This window comes from Drosophila virilis, chromosome 2, assembly GCF_030788295.1.
Source record: "Drosophila virilis strain 15010-1051.87 chromosome 2, Dvir_AGI_RSII-ME, whole genome shotgun sequence".
Taxonomy (NCBI): Eukaryota; Metazoa; Arthropoda; class Insecta; order Diptera; family Drosophilidae; genus Drosophila; species Drosophila virilis.
The window spans coordinates 34,435,064-34,456,252 of NC_091544.1; the positions used below are offsets into that span (position 1 = coordinate 34,435,064).

General features: G+C 43.2%; 1 protein-coding gene across 1 annotated transcript in view; it reads left to right on the forward strand.

Moving 5' to 3' along the window:
* Window positions 1–21,189, forward strand: part of lovit (loss of visual transmission) — a 172,837-nt gene that overhangs the window by 87,277 nt on the left and 64,371 nt on the right. Inside the window, exon 6 of the mRNA XM_002058695.4 lies at window positions 12,266–12,440. Within this exon, the coding sequence (XP_002058731.2) occupies window positions 12,266–12,440 (175 nt within the window). The remainder of the gene's footprint in view (window positions 1–12,265; window positions 12,441–21,189) is intronic.

Genomic DNA, 21,189 nt, shown 5'->3' on the forward strand with positions numbered 1-21,189 from the left:
TCATTTTGAGTTATTGTTAGTTTTGTAAAGCCATATCCTACTACCAAAAAGCGACTTAATATAAAATGTAATGAAACTTTTGCTAAATAAGAATTGCACCAAGTGGCTTATAAAAGGATAAAAAATGTATGCAAGGACTCGTTTGCTGGAACTATTGCAAATTATTCTTGTGGATCATCATCCAATTAATGAGGACCGTGGTCCCCAAGTCCGCTTGTACAGTTCTTTCCTCGCACAATAGCGTGAGTTTATTACCAAGCCTTCGGCTGGAAATGACTTAAACCTTTTCACCGACCTCAAAGACTCTATTCTGCCGGTAGGTGTTCTCTTTAGTTCTGAGCGCGATATGTGCATCTTTGATTTTGCGTTGTATTTCTTGTTAAAGCTCATCCGGATGTGCTTGAACAATGTCAACTGGTCTTTTATTAATGACCGAGTGGACTGACTTGTACTCAGTATTTGCCAGTAAAATGAAGGAACAATTTTTTGTCAGTCGAGAAGATGTCTCTGTATAGCATCTATCCAACATGCGATGGGATTGGTGTTTCACCCAACTCTTGTTTTCTAGAGTGCCTACCGTATTTGGCCTTAGCGCACTTTTTGCAGTTTTTCACAATTTCGTTCCCTAGTTTGGCCATTTTCGGGAAGTAGTATTCGGAGAGAACCTGTTTCAAGTTCTCTTGAGCATTGTGCTCAGCTGTGAGAATTTCTCTTCTTTCCCCAACCCCGAATATGTCAACCAAACGATTATTGCAGAGCCAGAAGCTGGAAATTTTCGAACAACTTCGTCTTCTATCATCGCGAGATTGTGCAAGTCGCAGTGAAATTCGTTTACACCTCTTGGTATGATTATGTCTCCCAGCTCATCTAATAAAGACTCCTTGCATATAAAGCTTATCGAGTGTCGCCTCTTGTTCCCAAACAGTATAAAACTGTGCTTTAAAGGAAAGCGCGCCTCTTCCAAAACTATCTGATTTTGAAAGCAATTCGGAGGCTTATCTGTTGCTTCAATGGTGTGATTCAAAGAAACCTCACTGTGGATCGTTGCCGCACAAGACTCGATTTCTTGTACATCTACAACAAAAAAGGACAAAGCGTCTGCAACCAGGTTTTTTTTGCCAGGTTTGTAGAAAATCCGCGCATTCGACTCATTGAGGCCCGCTTTCTATCGTTGAATCTTCGCATTAGGGTTTGACTCCGATACTGCGAAGGTTAACGGCTGGTGATAAGTGAAAATGTTTATGTCCCTGACCCCATACAGGTAATGTCGCAACTTGGCAAGCGCCCATATAATAGCTAACAGTTAACTCTCGTTGGTAGCATAATTGACTTCTCTGTCTTTCAATGTTCGTGAAATCATTGTAATCGGACGCCCCTCTTGGGAAAGAACTGCGCCTATGCCAAAGGCCGAAGCATCGGTTGTTAAATCGAATGATTTTTTAAAGTCGGGATACCTCAGCATGACATCTTCTGATGGCAAAATATTACATAGTTTTTGAAACGCACGTTGTTGCGTTTCGGAGAACTGCACCTGGATGTTCCGCGATCTATGCCTACTGATTGTTCCATTTTCCCCTTTTAGAATTAACAGCCATTGCTATTGCTGCGAAGTCTTTTATGAAACATCTATAATAACTTGCGAGACTCAGAAATGACCTAACTTCGAAAAGCGTTTTCGGCTCTGGGAAGTCCTGTATGGCTTTCACCTTTTCCGCGTCTGTTGTCGCGCCGTTGCAAGTGACTATAAACCCAAGAAAGTTCACACTTTTTTTAAAAAAGCATGATTTTTCTACTGACACCCTTATATTTGCCTCATATAAGCTCTTCAGGACCCAGTCTACGTGTTTGACATGTGACTCTTCATCTTCAGAGAAGATAATCACGTCATTCACGTAGACATAGCAAAATATTCCGATCTGCTCTCGCAAGATATCGTCAATGGTCCTCTGAAAGATGCTGGCTGCATTTTTCAGACCGAACGGGAGTCTTCGAAACTCATACTTCCCCCCATTTACTGAGAAGGAAGTTTTCTCACGATCGCGTTCTGCGAGCATGATTTTATGGTAGCCAGACTTGAGGTCCAACGTCGAGAAAGATTTTGCTTTTCCTAGTTTCCCAATATCATTGAGATATTTGGCATAGGATATTTATCGGGTATCATTCTCGTTAAGATTGCGAAAGTCCATGACTAATCGCATGTTTCGATTACCCTGTACTTTTTTTATCAACAACCCAAATAGGATTATTGTATGGAGATACTGATTTCTGTATAATGCCATTTTTCAGCAGGTTTTGAATCTCTTTATTGACGAAGTCATCTGCCCCCATAGGATATGGGCAAGGTTTTGCATAAATGGGTTCCTCATTTATTGTTCTTATAGTGGCCACCACCGACGTATTGTATGGTAAGGCCTCATTGGGGTCTTCAAAGGCCTTTTCCTGTCTTTTAGGAGTTTCAGGAATTTGTCCTTTACTAAAGGAGGTGCATCTGAGTAATCTACGTCAGTGAAATTGACATTATTGCATGCGTGAAAAGAAATTTGTTCAATTTCTGAACCCCATTTAAGCTGACCTGACGCTAAGCAAAGCGATGCCCCTGCCTGTGTTAACAGGTCGAGGCCTTTTATTCCATCGAAAGTTGACAGGTCCGATAAAAGAAAAAATGTTGCCTTTATGTTGAACATTGAGACAAAACATTTTTGCGTGATTCTAGTTGTGCCATGAATCGAGTGGATTGTGAATGGACAATCAACTGGTCGGACGCCTTTTAACCCTGTATGTGGTCTGATAAAGACGCACCCGTGTATGAGGAATTTCATATCGGCCCTGCTACTCTCGCCCGATGACGGGTAACAGGGATCTACCCCTAAAAAATGAACAGCATCTGAATCATAGCTAGCGCTCACGTCATCCTCAATTCGAGCCTCTGCGCTAGAGGCGGCATTAGCATACGTTCGCGATCCTTGTTCCGCGTCCTGCGTTACATGATTCACCCTTTGTTGCCTTTTTTGAAAGCCCGTGTGATCAGATGATGCCTGTTTTCTATTCAGATACCCCGGTGCCTGTGTGAGTTGGAGGATCCTTGAAAATGAAAGATTCACCTCCATGGGTTCCTGTCCACCAATTTTTTTTTTTTTGCTGCCAACCACTTCGTTGATCGGAATGACCCGGTTTTTTCTGCTGTTCAGAATAACTATCTTGCTGTCAGCCCTGTGTCTTTGTATTCCGCCTACGCTCTTTTTCTTCTTGGCGTTTGGCAAAATTAGCCGCCAGAGCAAATCTTTCGTGGTTTGATTCCACCTCCTAAGCAAGCGCCAGTGCCGAAGGCAGATCTCTAGGCTTGGCTGCGAAGAGCACATCCGTGAGATTGCGCTAAGGCCCCGATACGAAAATGCGCAACTCGTTGTCACGGAGCTTCTCACAAAGACCTTTTGCCATAAGACATATTGACCATGTTGGTCAGTAGGGTTAGTTTTTTCTCCACTTCGTCAAAATATTGGAGTAGGGGCAAGCCGCCCTGCCTCAAGGTGCCTAACTCTTGATCAATTACATGGATCGGCCTTTTGTCACTATATGTGAAATCAAGGCGATTTATTATCGCAACCAAATTTATCACAGTGCCAAATGAGGCCAGCACTGCATCCGTGGGGCTCCTTATTTTTCTTCTTATAATTATAACGGCCTGATAATGCCGAGAACTGCCATTATATGGCTTGAAAATGTGGTAGGCGGCTTATGCCGCTTGCCTCCAAGAAACATAAGATTCCTGTATTCCTGCAAACTCAGGTAAGCATTTGACGGCGTCTAGTGGCTCGTCGCAGCGAATGTCATTTATAATCTCAATAGCAGCATACGCTACTACTTATAGGGCAGCAACGTTTGCTGCAGCCATTTGTTCGGATAATTCATTAATTCTCTGCACTTATAGCTGCTCTCTTTGCTGGTTTGCATTGGCTTGTTCTGTTAGGGCATTGCTTATGGCCGTTTGAATTATCTCTCTAAGTTGTTCTGGATCCATTTTGTTCGAAGTTGGGGGGACTGTAGGGGCAAGTCGTAGAGCTGGGATTCTGATGCGGTTGTCACAGTCAGAATCCGAGTCGCTAGAGTTCTTGCGGGGGGTCCTATACTGACCGAAAGACTATTTCATGGGCATTAAAAGCAAAAACAAATAAATGCACGCGCGGTCTAGCGTATGCAAAAACAAAACAGAAAGTCGAAGATGGGTCGAATTACGCCTCAGCTCTCAACCACGAGAATCGCATAAGCAAGAAAATATGTACCGTTGCAGCACAATTTTTAAAGCGGCATAAAAAGTAACACAAAGTAATTTTTTTTTTTTTTACAAAATTTGTTTACTGCTGTCAAATCGAATTCTCAAAAACTTTTGTTCTTTCTCTAGCAAATGATTTGTTGATTTCTCTAGCAAATGATTTGTTGTTTGTCGCAATGCAAGCTTTCTCCTCTCTTTGTTTCTTTTGTTTTCGTTTTTTTTTTTTTTTTAAATTCGATCAGATTTAATAACAGATTTGGCTAAAGTGCCCACTTATATGATTTTTATGATTTATTTAAGTCACTACACCAGCCACGTTTGCGGGTCCAACGCCGCAGTCACGCACTTGTTATTCGCAGTTGCTCCCTTCGCCGCAGTCTCCGCTGCCCGAAGGGCTCCAGCGGCTTCGGTGTAAAAATATATGTAAGTCGCACTGCGCTTGAGCGCAACTTTGTGAATCACGAGATTATGATCGTTAATTCACTGTAACTGCAGCTTGTTGTAGTTGCAGTACACGAAATGCATTCATGTATCAACAGAAATTTTGGGTAGGTCGTGATCTGCGCTAAAAACCTAACAAAATTGTTTCTTTGCCAGCCAGAGACTTTGCCAGAGCAGTGGATAACAACACATTCACACGCATACAAACATAATTGCTTGCAAGGCCCTCATAGAGCCGAAGCTGAGAGCAAATTCTATTTTAAACTTTTTCATTCTCTCGGCTGTGAGAGCGCAATGCTACAGATTTCGTTTTCGTTCTCAATTTTCAAAAAATCAAGCCGCATAGTAGCATTTTGTTGTATGGCGTTACTCATCTTAGTGTTTATATTGTCTTTGGTGATATCATTAGCCAAACCTAAAAATCTGACATGCCAATCGGATATGACACTCGATATTTTGTGGGGTCTATCGACTGCGTCTTCACATCTCTCATCAGACTGAATACTTGCATTCGGAAATCTGTTATTTCTCAAAGCATTGCTCGATCGCGATATATCACGTGGAAACTCGATTTTCCATTCTAAGTGGGGTCCCTCACGTGGCTCCTGATACAAGTTTAAGTTTCTAACTGCGGCATTTAGGAAAATAGGATGCCATTTCTGCCGTATGGGTTCGTAGTGTCCTAGTGATAAGTAACTCCACACGCTGTACTGACATACCAAGCGATTCCCCAGAAGGTTGGGTGTTAGAGTTTCGCGGTTGATGAGCTGGTCGGTGCTTAAGGAGTATTGCGAGCGTTACTTCGATAATAGCTCGAGGATCGAGGAACGACCCCCGTGTTAGTAGGTTTTTGTGAAGCTAATGTATTTAAGTCACTGCAAACAATTTTCGACTACTAGCTAATTTAAAATTGGGACATGTCTCGTTGCTTCTTAACCATTGATTTCGATATAATATATGAGCACATGAACTTTCTACAATGTCAGCATCGCCAAGGTATGATTCATTGCAAATAGTAAACAATGTACGTACCGCGTTGAGACCTAAATTTTCCTGAAAATGTGAGAGTGCCATAATCAATAAAATAATTAAAATTGGTCAAAGAGAGTAAATGAGAGTTCTCAGTTGAGAGTGATTGACGTGTTTTACTTGTGCTCCAAGATTTTTATATATTTTTGCGCTTTTATCCTGCTTTTTATTTGCAAATTTTGCATTTTTCGGTGCTTTATTTAAAAAGCTTTTATAAACTGTGCAAAGTGTTATCTGTTAATTATTGCATTTTATAAAACGCGGCGTCAGTTCCGTGTTTGTTGTTATTGGCTGTTTTGAGTCTTTTGCCTTGGTGCTCTCCTGTGCATACACTTGTCTGTGCGTGTGTTCGCTGCATACTTTCTGCTTGTGCTTCGCGCTCTCGCAAATTTCTTTCTATTGCTTTTCGCACCAAACAATTTGTTTGTGTACGAATAATTGTTTTTTGAGTGTTTACTTGCTTTATGTTGTGCACCGTTTTCGTTTTGCTCTGCGCTCTCGCAACTTGCATACGCATTTAATAATTATGTCGTGCTGTAAGAAACCGTGCACGTTCAAGCAGGCTGACGATTCTGCACTGCCGCAATTTGTTAATTGCTGGCTGTGTGAGAATATAATGCATGCTAAATGTGCAGGTCTCACTGGGCGTGATTGCGACAAGATCGCTGCTATTGCCAAGAAGGACTGCGGTGGCTTGCGTTGGTCGTGCCCAGAATGCATCGACAAGCAAATTGCTTTCTCCAGACTGTATAATTCTGTGAGAAGTCAATTCTTAAAATTGAATAATGTGGCTAAGCAGCTCTCGAGTAATTTTGACTCGAGTTTCGATTTGCTTGGCAAATATAAATTTTAGTCCCCAACCAATCGCCGGTTGGAGCCTCAACTTTTGCAATTGCCCTCTACGTCTGTTCAGACACCTACGACTTTCTTATCTCTTCCTAACAACTTGGAGGTATCTCCAATGTTGTCTTTATCGCCTTCTCCAAGCGACTGTCCAATTACCCCGGTTTCAAGCCCTGTACTAGACCCAGTAGAGCCCGTACCTGATTCCGTCCCAATTAATCAAACTGCCTCAGCCCCGTCAGCTCCTGGCCGCAAAGGTCGACCTGCGCGCAATCTTGCCCAGATTGTTAAAAACAATCATTGTACCTCGTTAGCTCCTCCAACTCCTGTATTACCTACAGCCCCATCAGCGCCTACTTTAACGGTAGTTGCCCCTCGTAGGCAAGTTTTTGTGTCTCGACTTTCGTCGGACACCACTTCTGAGTCATTGGCAGCCTATATTGCTACCAAATCTTCTGCTTGTCAATAACTAAATTTAATTTCTCCACCCCTCGTGAAATATCATCATTCAAAATAAATGTTTCACATGATATGTTCCCAATCATTTGTGATCCCAAATTTTGGCCACCACACATGATTGTTCATAAGTTCAAGCCTAAAAAGCGTAACCAGCCTGTCACCCTTCCAGTCCCTTCAATACAGGGTACCATTTCTGCCCCAAAAAACTAGCTTCATCTTCTGAACAAATCTTTATTCATTATCAGAATATCAGAGGTCTCACTTCAAAGCTTAAAAATCTTTTCATTGCCAGCACTTCCTTCGATTCGGACATAATAGCATTTTCAGAAACATGGTTAAACTCAACCATATCTGATTTTGAGATATTACCGAATAACTTTATTTTGTTTAGAAATGATCGGCCGACTCGAGGTGGTGGGGTGTTAATTGCCGTTAAAGCCACTCTCCAGTCAGAACTATTCTGTTTTAGTACGCCTACTGATGCTGAGATTGTCTCAGTTAAGGTGTCTTTTCCTACACGGAATATCTATGTAACATGCTCTTATGTCCCACCTTCTTCTGATATTCAAGTTTATATGAATCATATTAATTGTATTAAAGAAGTTTCTTCACACGTGCGGGATAATGACCTATTAATGGTGTTGGGTGATTTTAATTTTCCGAACATCTCTTGGTCATTATTCACTGCTGAAAATTATCTAGTGCCCTCAGCACAGCACGATTTTTTAGACTGAATGCTTGATCTTTCGTTGTTTCAAATCGATTCAATTTCTAATCATATGAATAGAACACTTGACCTTGTATTTGTTAACGACTACCTTATTTCTAATGTGTCTAGGTCCCCTCCTTTATCTCTTCCTGAGGATGTCTATTATCCTACTTTAGAGATTGCAATGCTAACTTGTAATCCTTTCATTTCGTGCTCATCAGCCAATAAGCCCCGCTATTGCTTTCGCAAAGGAAATTATTCTTTGCTGAATCAGCTTATTTATTTAACCGATTGGTCTTTCTTATATGACTCGGTTGATATGAATACTGCCATTAGTTTTTTTATATTCCTAAGTATTAAGTACTAAGTGTATTCCTAAGTAAATACCTTCGACTACTTTTTCAAAACCACCCTGGTTTACTCCCAGATTATCACATCTAAAAAATGTAAAATCCAAATATTTTAAAAAGTTTAAAAAGTCTGGTTCGTGTACAGACTTGGCTAAATATTCCATAGCCAAGTCGAAATTCTTTCTTCTTAATTCTCAATGCTATGAGAATTATCTAATTCGTTGTAAAAGGCAATTCGCCCGAAATCCGAGACAGTTTTATAATTTTGTAAACTTGAAGCGCAAATCTTCAAGTTTGCCATCTTCTTTTTTTCTTGGGATGGATAAAGCTAGCAATGACACTGATTCTGCTAACCTCTTTGCTAAATTTAGTTACAAGTTACTCTTCAGTCTGTCCTAATACTAATTCTTACCCTTATACTATTTCTTCTCTAGTTCTATACCTCCCCCCATTATTTCACACTCCTCTCTCCTATTAGCTATAAACTCCTTAAAATCTTACTCTCCTGGGCCGGACAATATTCCTAGTTGTCTACTCAAGGAGTATAGCTCTTCCCTTTTTTCTCCATTGCTAAAGCTTTTTAATCTATCCCTTGAAACTTCTGTCTTTCCATTTCTTTGGAAAGAATCTTATATCATTCCTCTTCACAAGAAAGGTGGGATTTTTCTTGGTAAATGATGCTTTCCTTTCGAAAATGCAAACTGATGTCATTTACACTGACTTCAGTAAGGCGTTTGACTCTGTGTACCATGACATTTTACTTTTTAAACTTGACCGAATAGGTTTCCCTCTGTCCCTTTTACTTTGGATTAATTCTTATTTAAAAGGTACGACCCAAAGAGTAATACTGAGGTTGACTACCTCTAAAAGGGTTCACGTTACTTCTGGTGTTCCTCAAGGTAGTCATCTTGGACCTTTACTCTTTACACTTTTTATAAATGATCTTCCCTCTGTTATATCACATGCCCGTGTACTCATGTATGCGGACGATGTCAAACTTTTTGTATCATACACTAACCCCCTACATCATTCTCGTCTATAAGACGATTTGAACGCTATGCAACTTTAGTGTTCGGCCAATCAATTGCATCTTAATTGTTCAAAGTGTATGTTTATGACTTTTAATCGTACTACACCTTATCTTGTCAGTTATACAATCGACAATATCCCTTTGCAACGTATACTAACAGTTAAGGATCTAGTCGTTATTTTTGATTCTAAACTCTGTTTCAATCTTCATATAGATACCATTGTTAATGAGGCAAAAGGTGTACTTGGATTCATTAAACGATGGTCTAAAGAGTTTAACGATCCTTTTATAACAAAACTTCTGTACATATCTCTTGTTCGCCCTATCCTTGAATACTGCTCTTGCATCTGGTCTCCACAGTATATCAACAGCCAGGATCGTATTGAATCTGTTCAGAAGCAATTTCTGCTTTTTGCCTCACGAAGTTTAAATTGGGACCCTAATCTTCGGTTGCCGTCCTACTCCAGCAGACTGCTTCTTCTCAACCTTCCGTCGTTAATCAACCGTAGGACAATCCTCGGTGTTGTCCTTCTACATAAGTTGATTATTGGCGACATAGATTTTCCTTTTCTGCTAGGGCGTCTTCAATTCTCTGTTCCGGCAAGACCAACTAGAAATTATCGCCCATTATTACTATCTACGTGCACAACAGATTACGCTATGCACAATTCTTTTCGCGTGCTATGCAAAAATTATAATAGTTGGCATCACGTTTTCTCTACCGAACTGTCTCTACCGTTGTCGTTGCTTTCAGGATACCTTCGGGAAGTCGCTGACCATTCCCAGCTATGAGCAGGGGCATAGCTAGCCGGACAGGCTGAAAAATTTTCCCCCACCGGGTCGGTGATTTCCCATTACTTTTCTCTTTGTCCTATCTACTTAACACTCTTTATCTAACTTACATTGCTTTACTTTATTAACAATTTTCTTACTTTCTTTTTTCCTATTTATTGTATTTTCTTTATTAATATAGCAAATTAAGATTATTTTTAATTTCACTTGAGATCACTTTTTTCCTACTTACAACCTTCTGCTTAGATGTAGGCTCTAATAGCGTCACTGACAAAATTAGCTGGCCGGACTGGCAAATAAAACACCTCCATCGGTCGGTGATGCTATTTAGAAAATTGTATCCTTTAACTAGGCTTTTAGCATATAATTCTATTGTACAATCTTTTGAATGATGAGGAAGACACTCGTTTTGTCGACCATTAATAAATAAATAAATAAATAAATATATCCATTAAGTATTTTTATTTTAATAAATATACGGTAATATGTAACGAAAAGGCGATTAAGAGCGGTAACAGCGATATTAATATAACAGTATTATAAACTAACATATTATTATAAACAACATATAACATTGGACTTATCCTTATGTAAAAACATTGCAAAATCTAAATGTATTTGATATTTATTTATTTTAATTTTATTTATTTATTATGTATTAATGGTCGAGAATACGAGTTTCTTACTAATTATTCAATACATTATACTTATATTATGAAAATTTAATGCTAAAGGCCTAGTTAGACTACACAGGAGGTGTTTTATTTGCCAGTCCGACCAGCTGTTCCCCTTTTCACAGCTAATTTGGTCAGTGACGCTATTAGAGCCGGGAGCTAAGAATAAGGGTGTAAGTAGAGAAAATAGTGTTCTTAAGTAAAATTAAAAACCATAAAGAGGGGCTATCTTCGGCACGCCGAAGATTTAGTACCCTTGCAGACCCAATCTACCCGCATCTAAGAAGCACAGGGAAAATATTTAATGGTCAAGAATCTTGATAAACAAAAAAGGTTTTTAATCAAAAACGTTTTTTTTTTCGACCAATCGGTCCTATGGCAGATATATGATATAGTATTCCGATATAAAAAGATTTTGCAAAAATGAAGGCAACATAGTTAAATCTTTAAATACCGTGATTAATCTAAATTTTGAATGTAAAAAAATTTTCCATACAACAACTTAATTTTCGACCAATCGTTCCTATGGCTGCTATATGATATATTGGTCCGATATTGAGAGGATTTTGCATTTGCAAATGCCGAGTTTGATCAAGATAAACAGAATGTGTTTTCATACAACTTAATTTTCGGCCGATCATCCCTATGGCAGCTATATGATAAAGTGGTCCGATCTTAATAGGATTTGCAGTAGTGTAGTAAAACTAATAAAAGCCGAGTTTGGTCAAGATATCTTGAAAAACAAAATGTTTTTTCATACAACTAAATTTTTGACCGATCGTTCCTATGGCACCTATATGATATAGTGGTCCGATTTAGCTGGTTTTGACATATGTGCTGCATGCAAACAGAAAGAGGAAAAGAGGAAGGACTTCAGCTAAGTTTTATAAAGATAGCTTTAAATTGGGGCACTAGTTCGCATAGAAACAGACAGACGGACATGGCTTTATCGACTCGGCTATTGATGCTGATAAAGAATATATATACTTTATGGGGTCGGAGATGTCTCCTTCTATGCGTTTCAAATTTCACGACAAAATTATAATACCCTCTGCAAGGGTATAATAATCCTAATTTATTATCTTATTTAAGAAATACAATAAATAGGAAATGAGAAAGAAAGCAGTTATTAATAAAGTATAGTACTTTAAGCTCTTAGGTAGAATAGGATGAAGAGATAAGTAGTAATGGAAAATTACCGAGGGGAAAATTTATAGCCTGGCTGGCAAGCCATGCCCCTGCTCATTGCTGGGAATGGTCAGTGACTTCCCGAAGGTATCCTGAAAGGAACGATTTTATTAGTGGTAGAGAAAGTTCGGTAGAGAAAACGTGATGTAAAATATTATAATTTTAACATAACTCGCGAAAAGGATTGTTGGAAATCGTTGCGCCGTCATGCCTGGGGCTTGAATGTCCGCAGAAGACGCTAACGCGCTGACGCGAATATGCCACTTATGCTCGCATGGATAGAAACCCGCACTCCTAATGAGTAAACGGGCTTACTCTTTTATTGTATTGTATATATAAATATTCCTTTTTGTATATTTGTTGTTTTTATTTTGTGAGAATGTTAGAAACAAAGCATTTTAACACTAATTATGCTAACTTAAATATTTATTATTAATGATTTTGTTCTTTTTATATTAACTTCAATTGAATTTATTTAAGGGCCAAATCTGTATATGTTGGAGGACTGCTTTTCTACTGCTTTGGCATGACATTAATGGCGCTTTCTCGCGCTAAATTTAGTGTCATTCTTTTTAGTTGGACGGCAGGTGTCATGTACTCTACGCTTTTCACCATGCCTTACTTGCTAGTGGCGCATTACCATTCCAAAGGCACAGTAAGTAACAAAAAGACTTCTATATAAACTTAAAATATAAAATTTTTCTTTAATTCTTTTTATATTAATCATTAATGAATTGGATCAAGGATAGCTAACATTTTTATTACAACACAATTGGCTTAGTTGATGTTACGGAAAGCCTGTATGGGTTTTCCTATCAATAAATATTCCCGCTATGAAACGAGTCGATTTACAGTCTCTTGGTGTTAAAAGCTAGTAAATCTCTTTGTTCATTTAAATTTTTAAGAGAAAAATATGGTATTCTTCGCTTTAAAAATAAACTGAAACCGATGTCCTTTGCAATGTCCATGGACTTCAAATCTGCCGTTGACCGGTGAATTTGAAAGAGTGCGTGTGCTGTGTGCACATTTTTTTTAATATATCTCTCGGTGATGCCATAACTTTAAAACAAGCAAGAGGTTCGGAAGCTCCCGACTAGGAAATTTCCTGAGCCCTCTTACTCCAACACCAAATGCAGCTCGTCCAAGCGCTCGTTTGATGTGATAAAGATAAATTAAAAAACAAATTCCCTTGGAAATTCTAATTGGCAACTGACCGCATTATTTGCTGCAGGCTTTACTCTACAGCCACACCAGCGTTAGCTGCCACAAACACTTGGATATTAACGAAATTTTCTACATTATATCTTATTGTACCATTGAATATTTTTGTATTCTCAAAAAGCCAATTGCATTAAAATTGCGGCTTAAATTGGTGGGCAATGCTAGTTATTAACTTGATTTATAGCTCTACGGAGGTAGCGGGAAGTGGCGATAGGTAAAAAATTAAGGATACTTGGTATATATATACTATTCTAGAGTAATCTTATCACTTTTGGTGAGTCTAGCTCTTAATATTTACCGAATTTACCGACTGCCTGTAAACGGAGCAAGTTATCGATAATTGGAAACAAACCCACAGCTAATTTCAAGTCTCTAGCTCGTATAGGTTCTGATATCCTTGCGTTCATACGTGCGGACAGACAGACGGACGGACAGACAGACAGACGGACATGGCTAGATCGACTCGGCTGTTGCTGCTGATCAAGAATAAATATATACTTTATGTGGTCGAAGATGCTTCCTTCTGCCTTTTACACACATTTGCCTAAATACATTATACCTTTTTACTCATTTTCAACAGTTCGAAACTGTTGGTGCGGAAATGAGATAAATAAAATCGTTTCTCTTAATTGTCCCGAGTTAGAAACATTACAATACATTGTGAGGCGGCTACCCAGAATCGCCTCCCCACAAATAAGTTTCACGGTAAAGAACCGTTAGATATGTAGTTTTATAGTTTTGTAAGTTTTAAGTAGCAAAAGTATCAGTAGTAGGAAAGGCAAGGAGCCCTTAGATTTATAGTTTACTGTTTTGTCAGTTAGTATTATTAAGCATTTATTAAAAAAAAGAATAGAATAGAATATTTTTTATTCGCGCGCCCTTCTATTTTATGATTTTGATGAATGAATGTTGACCCCTTATTACCTGCAGCAGTCCATTGGGGCGAAAGCGTCAACTTTTGGCAAGCACCTGCACACGTATATATTTGAATATTTTAAAGATTTGTATTTTTGTACAAATTTCATGCATCAAAATCATACATAGGAGGGCGCGCGTCAGACGCGTGCCAATAATGATATTTTCTTTTGCGCCCATGATCAGCCCATTCACAGACATTTGTATGTGTGTGTCTGTGTGTAGAGGTCGAAAATCAGAAATCCCAACTTTTTGTTAAATTTGCATCGAGGACAGGCAGGCAGGCAAGCAACAGGCACACAAGCGCATAAATGCTTCTATTCATATACAAAATATGCAAGTATACGTGAATAGCGGGTCCAAAATATTTAAAAAGCACACATGGCACCGCTTGGGTACCGTTACCAACGATAGCGAGCCAAAATGCAAGAATTTCGCATCGACGTAGCAAACCCTTTCTGTATTTCATACTTCTCGTGCCTTCAAAAGGGTAGAAATGACTCGGCATTTGAGAAAAATTAAATTTGTGCACAGTTTTGCTTGTCGGACACATACACACACACGCATTTAAACGATCCCTAAACATAAAGAGAGAGCATAGAGAGCTGAGAGTAAGTGCGAGCAGGATAAAAATTAACAGCGTTGCCGTTCTATCGCACAAATCATATGGAAGAGAGTGCGCCAGTCCTACTCCCTTACTCACGATTTTGGGTTTCTGAGCCGATTCCGGGTGCCTATAAAGTTCGTGTGTGACAACGGGGTACAGTTTACAAGCTGCAGTTTCAAGGCTCTTCTCTTGTCCTTGGGTGTAGAGGTCCAATATACCGCCCCGTACTGTACACAAGAGAATCCTACCGAGAGGACAAACAGGCCCGTGAAGACCATGAAAGCGCAGTTTATCGAAGGCCATCAGAATTCGTGGGACGAGCTCTTGCCAGAGATATCGCTAGCGGTCAACACAAGTGTGGTGGACTCGACAGGATTCAGTCCCGTTCCCGATCAGGTGACTTCGGGGTCCGCTACTAGAGTGCCCCACCCTAGGACAAAGGCGGATAGGCTGAAAGAAATATTTTATATCGTCCACAGCAACCTCCAGCGAGCACCAAAGAACCAGGGCAGTCACTAGAACTTGCGGACAGGAGAGTGGCGACCCTTATTGGATTCTATGGTCTTGTAACGGCAACACCAACTGTCCAACGCGTCTGAAGGCTTCGCCGCCAAATTGGCACCTAAAATTTGACGGTGCCTTTCGTTTGTCGTATCCCTCAACATCGTGCGCCTGGCGAGACCAGGCGAATTTCGATTTTATCAGATAAGGATGTTAGTAGTCCGGATACCGAGCTTTTCCACGGCCCGACACCGCCGACGCGACCCTCGCCAAGGGCACGATTTCTATCGAAGGCGACAGCAGGAGGAATCGTCCCGCTACCTCCGCCGCACGATGTACTCCCGACGGACCAATTTAATGAAACGCTTGAACGGGATGGCCATGTTAATGGCCGTCGATGTGACGATTATGTTCGTCGGAGGAACCTTTATTCCGCCACCAGCTCGCCACCCACCGTTTGGAGGTAGACCCGAATGCCTGCAGAAGATCCCCGAGGAAGGTGGTGCATCCCGCTCTGGCCTTTTAAAGCGTGGAAAAGCGAACTCAGGAGAGAGGACAGCTGTATCGACCACCAAAAAGTCACGGCCGGAGACCGAGGCGCTCAAAGATCCGCAACTAAGTGTGCCGCGTTCGCCCCGCGAGCGCCGAGAGGGTCCTTCTCGGCCTTAGAAGGATAACCGTAGTTGCGGATTCAATTCCCCCCTCGTGCGAAGGGAAGGAGCCGTTTCTAACATTAGTATTATTAAACGTTTATTGAAATAAGGAATAAAATGGAATATTTTTTTATTTGAGCTTTGCTGCCGGCCGCCGCAGCAACCCTCCGTTGCTGATCGGTTGCTCAACACCATCCTCGAGACCGCAATTTGGTGGCGAAAAGCGAAAGCTCCGAAGTGAAGCTGCGAAAACTCACGGCAAAGTTAAGCAGCCGAGGCAAGCGGAAAGAAAGAGCATAGAGAGCTGACAGTAAGTGCGAGCAGGATAAAAATTAACAGCGTTGCCGTTCTATCGCACAAATCATATGGAAGAGAGTGCGCCAGTCCTACTCCCTTACTCACGATTTTGGACCAGATGCCACCGATACCTGTTGTGCCTACTTTCCTGCACTGATGTCCAGTCTATATGTTGTTTGGTTAGTGGTAGTATCGAGAGACGAGGCTTCGTTACGTCTCTCACGGTACCTTCCCAGCGGTGGTTTGAGCGTTTCCCCATAAGAAAATATATTTCACACATCATTCTTTTCCTTTTTAGAAATGTGTAAATTCGCTTCGAACATTTTGTGTTTTTTGCGATGATTAATCGAGATTTCTATCGATGTTGGGAAAAATGGTAAAGTATCGTAAGCATAAACAGCTGATATATCAATGAAGGCATGCGGCAACTTAAAAAGAAAAGAGTACCTAAAATGGAGCTCTTACTTCGAGAGCGAAATTTTTGAGTTTTAAAAGAAAAACTCTACGGCGTCTCTGTAAATTTAAGAATCGATCAGCTGATTTTTAAAGACGGGGTACTTTTGCCACTCACATGTTACCGACAACCGGTGGAACACCAATATATGAGATTTAAAAATGTGACGTTTCTTAAGCCAGTGGACAGAGGCTATTAGACAACAAAAATGTGTGCAAAGTCGAGCACACAAAGCGGAAAGAATATACCGGTCGGTCGAAAAAAGTACAGAGCGCGCGTGGCAGACGGACGATGTCGAAACCACGCTTGCACACGTGGGCACAAACGCGCGCTGCAGTCGTCGTTGGCGTTGAAGGACCTTTAAAGCGTCGCGACAGCGGCTATATGATGGGACGAATTCAGTTCACGCGCGGTGAAAACGGAATTCTTCAGTGCACTCGGGAAGGACAATGCCAACGGGTGTGCTTATTAAAAGAAGTGAACGATAAGAATAAGACGCCAAACACGAATATCTAGCCTTGAGTGAGTAATAAAACTCAGAATAGAGCCCGGTGAGTGCCAGAATCCAGGTGTAGGCGTGCGCTGGATCAACCAGCAACACAAAGAAGAATTGGTGGCAATTGCCGATGAGTTCAGGCTGAACAAAGCAGAGCACGTGGAGGAGTTGCGCAAGCGGCTATCCACTTTTATACAGGATTGCGGCCATACACCCGAAGTTTGGACTTGCCGAATTAGAAACTCAGTTTGTCAAAACGTTAGAGCCGCCATCCTGGGGCGTTTCACCCGACGTGGTGGACGACCGCGTCAGAAAATGGAACCAGACCTCAGGAGCTCGTATATTCCAATCCCTAGCTTAGCCGTTACAGTGGTATGGGAGGATCATGAGGTTGGAAGGAACGGAGCAGTCCAAACAACAGCGATTGGCACGGAGCTAGGACGAACCCCTAACGAAACGAATATTGGTTCTTATATTCCTCGGCCATATTCTCAGCTTGAGTCCAAGCCTCTCGTAAACGTTCAGGAACAAGGCCGAAAGTGGGGCATAAGGTACGATGACCGTTCCGACCCCCTTGGGTTCCTAGAGGACCTAGAGGAGCGTGCCATTACGTATGGTATAGCCCTCGATCGATTGCCTCGCGCCATAAGCGAAGTATTCTGCGACCGTGCCGCTCGTTGGTTTTCGAGTAGCGGACTAAGGGATGTGGCATGACCAGTGCTTAGGAGGGGCTTCTTAGAGTTCTTTCTACCACCGCGCTATTTTGAGAGGCTGGAGGACGAAATCCGGTCCGGCCGATAGCACATGCGCGAGGAATTTGCGGAGTTATTAATAGAGCTGAGGTGCTTTGATGCACCATGCCTGATATGAGCCGGCGCAGGAGTTGCACCGGATATATGAAAATGCCGCCCCCGAATACAGGCCTTGCGTACGGCGGCTAGATTTTCCACCTTTTCCCAGCTGACCTAGCTGGCTGTGGAATACGAGACAGTGATAACGCAGAGAACGGAATACTCGGAAGTAGGTCAAGGAATCAGATGGTCACGTGTTTGAGTAGCGCAGAGTGGGCAAGGACGGCACAGCCCCCGAGGGGGACACCGCAACCCATTTCAGTCTACTCCCATCAGAAGCGGTGCAATCGTTGTGGATAGACCGGTCCCCACCCCGCCGGCAACGGCCCCTGTGGAAGTCGCTCATCAAATGATGAGCATGTCGTAGCACCCGTCTAATTCTGTTGGATATGTGAGAACAGGGGCAAGAGTAGCCAGAATTGTTGTCGCCGCATGGAGGCGGGGAACGGGCGACGGCATCACCCAGGCCAGGATTGGGTCAGCGCCAACATACACGGTACTCGGAAATAGAACACCCATTAAAGCTGGACGGTGGCCAAATCGTCGCTACGGTGGAGATTGGCGAGGCGAACGATGCCTCCGACCATCGATACCGGGTCCACTCGTAGCTTCAAGAGCGAAGATTGCGTGCGCAAGTGGGCGATTCGGGGAAAAGCAGCGGACGTAATGGCGCGCATTCGGCTGGCAGATGGGTCCACTCTCGAAGTAGGGAAGGCATTGAGGTTAGACGTTGGCCTAACGGGGAAAGCGATCACCATGCTGATGCTCATCATGCTCTCGATGCTAGACCACGGCATCCTGGGGATTGATTTCTTGGCTGCGAAGGGCACTACAATCCGCTGCGGCAATGCAAAGCTGGACTTAAAGACGGTGACGGCAACTGTCCGCAAGGCCCGGAGCAAGAGAAGAGCCGAAAAAAGGCCTCACATAGATGAGGTTGGAACCAAAGGAAGTCTTCCTAGGTCACGAAAAGGGAGCATCTACTCGGCAACAAAGTAGAGAGAGGTCGAAAGAAGACCTCACGCGTCAGGGAACGGGAGCGCCTGTTCGGCGACTAACGGGAAAGGACAAAGAGATGGAAGTGAGCGAGGAATCTCGCTCGGGATTGGATCGATAGCTTGGAGATCCCAAGAGGCGGCGCGTAGAGCAGCAAAGGCAGATCAACACTGGTCATGGAGGCGGCACGGCGGAAAGGTGTCATATAACGGAGGGATTAGGAGCAATGGCTAGAATCCATACGGGGGATCAGGAGCGACGGCCAGAGTGGAGCGATCATGGAGCTCTATCTGGGGTTGGAGTGGTGCCCGGAGGAGGCGAGACGCAAAGCGAGAGGCAGAGTGGCCAGCGGATCTGGATCCGGAGCTTAGGTGGCGTATTATCCTGGCGATAATAGGGTCGATCCGGAAGTTGCACTGCTACTTAGAAGGGTGCGGATTCGAAGTAATTACGGATCATCTGGCACTCAAGTGGCTCAATTCGATCGAGAGTCCTTCAGGAACAATTGTGCGATGGGCATTGGAACTGGAATAGTTCCAATTTGACGTTGACTACCGATGGGAGAAGCTCAACGTCGTGTCCGATGCACTATCAAGGTATACTCTAGAGACCTGTCTGCCAGCAATGGTGGCCGAGGACCCCGGCAAATGGGTCGCAAGTATGCGTGCCAGGATCATAAAAGAGCCAGCCAAATTTCCGGAATACACAGAAGAAAATGGGCAGTTATATAGGCATTTGGGTCATCGGACGGACGACGCGGACTACATTCCCTAAAAGCTATAGAGGGTATTGCAGGAGTGCCATGATGGACCCCTCCCACGGTCCAAACATGGCAACACTTTGCTATTGGTGTTCCATGTGGCAGTGGTCCCTCTCAGAGAGCCACGGCGACGCACCTGCAAACAGCGTTCCGAAAGAGGATTCTGAGCCGATTCCGGGTGCCTATAAAGTTCGTGTGTGACAACGGGGTACAGTTTACAAGCTGCAGTTTCAAGGCTCTTCTCTTGTCCTTGGGTGTAGAGGTCCAATATACCGCCCCGTACTGTACACAAGAGAATCCTACCGAGAGGACAAACAGGCCCGTGAAGACCATGAAAGCGCAGTTTATCGAAGGCCATCAGAATTCGTGGGACGAGCTCTTGCCAGAGATATCGCTAGCGGTCAACACAAGTGTGGTGGACTCGACAGGATTCAGTCCCGTTGCCGATCAGGTGACTTCGGGGTCCGCTACTAGAGTGCCCCACCCTAGGACAAAGGCGGATAGGCTGAAAGAAATATTTTATATCGTCCACAGCAACCTCCAGCGAGCACCAAAGAACCAGGGCAGTCACTAGAACTTGCGGAAACGAGAGTGGCGACCCTTATTGGGTTCTATGGTCTTGTAACGGCAACACCAACTGTCCAACGCGTCTGAAGGCTTCGCCGCCAAATTGACACCTAAAATTTGACGATGCCTTTCGTTCGTCGTATCCCTCAACATCGTGCGCCTGGCGAGACCAGGCGAATTTCGATTTTATCAGATAAGGATGTTAGTAGTCCGGATACCGAGCTTTTCCACGGCCCGACACCGGAGGCCGCCGACGCGACCCTCGCCAAGGGCACGATTTCTATCGAAGGCGACAGCAGGAGGAATCGTCCCGCTACCTCCGCCGCACGATGTACTCCCGACGGACCAATATAATGAAACGCTTGAACGGGATGGCCATGTTAATGGCCGTCGATGTGACGATTATGTTCGTCGGAGCGCCCCGTTGGCATCCACTTCGACAATGTCTCCTAAGGGGACGGTCCTGACAGCAACTGACGAGGTGGACCCGCAAGCGGACGAGAAAGACCTCCTACCCCTCCAGATGGAAAAGCACACCCCACCAATGCGACAGTGCAGATCTATGGAGTCGGTGGGAGTGCAAATTCTACCGTTAGCCCCAGAAGTCGAGTCATCGGGGTCAGCATGCGACACCTCAGCAGCCGGCGACCAACTCCGCCGCGGATCGGACACTGCCGAGAAAAGGAGCCAACCGACGCCGGAGCCCACGTCGACTTATGAACCCGTATCGGAAGACGAACACGAGGAACCGTTATTCCGCCACCAGCTCGCCACCCACCGTTTGGAGGTAGACCCGAATACCTGCAGAAGATCCCCGAGGAAGGTGGTGCATCCCGCTCTGGCCTTTCAAAGCGTGGAAAAGCGAACTCAGGAGAGAGGACAGCTGTATCGACCACCAAAAAGTCACGGCCGGAGACCGAGGCGCTCAAAGATCCGCAACTAAGTGTGCCGCGTTCGCCCCGCGAGCGCCGAGAGGGTCCTTCTCGGCCTTAGAAGGATAACCGTAGTTGCGGATTCAATTCCCCCCTCGTGCGAAGGGAAGGAGCCGTTTCTAACATTAGTATTATTAAACGTTTATTGAAATAA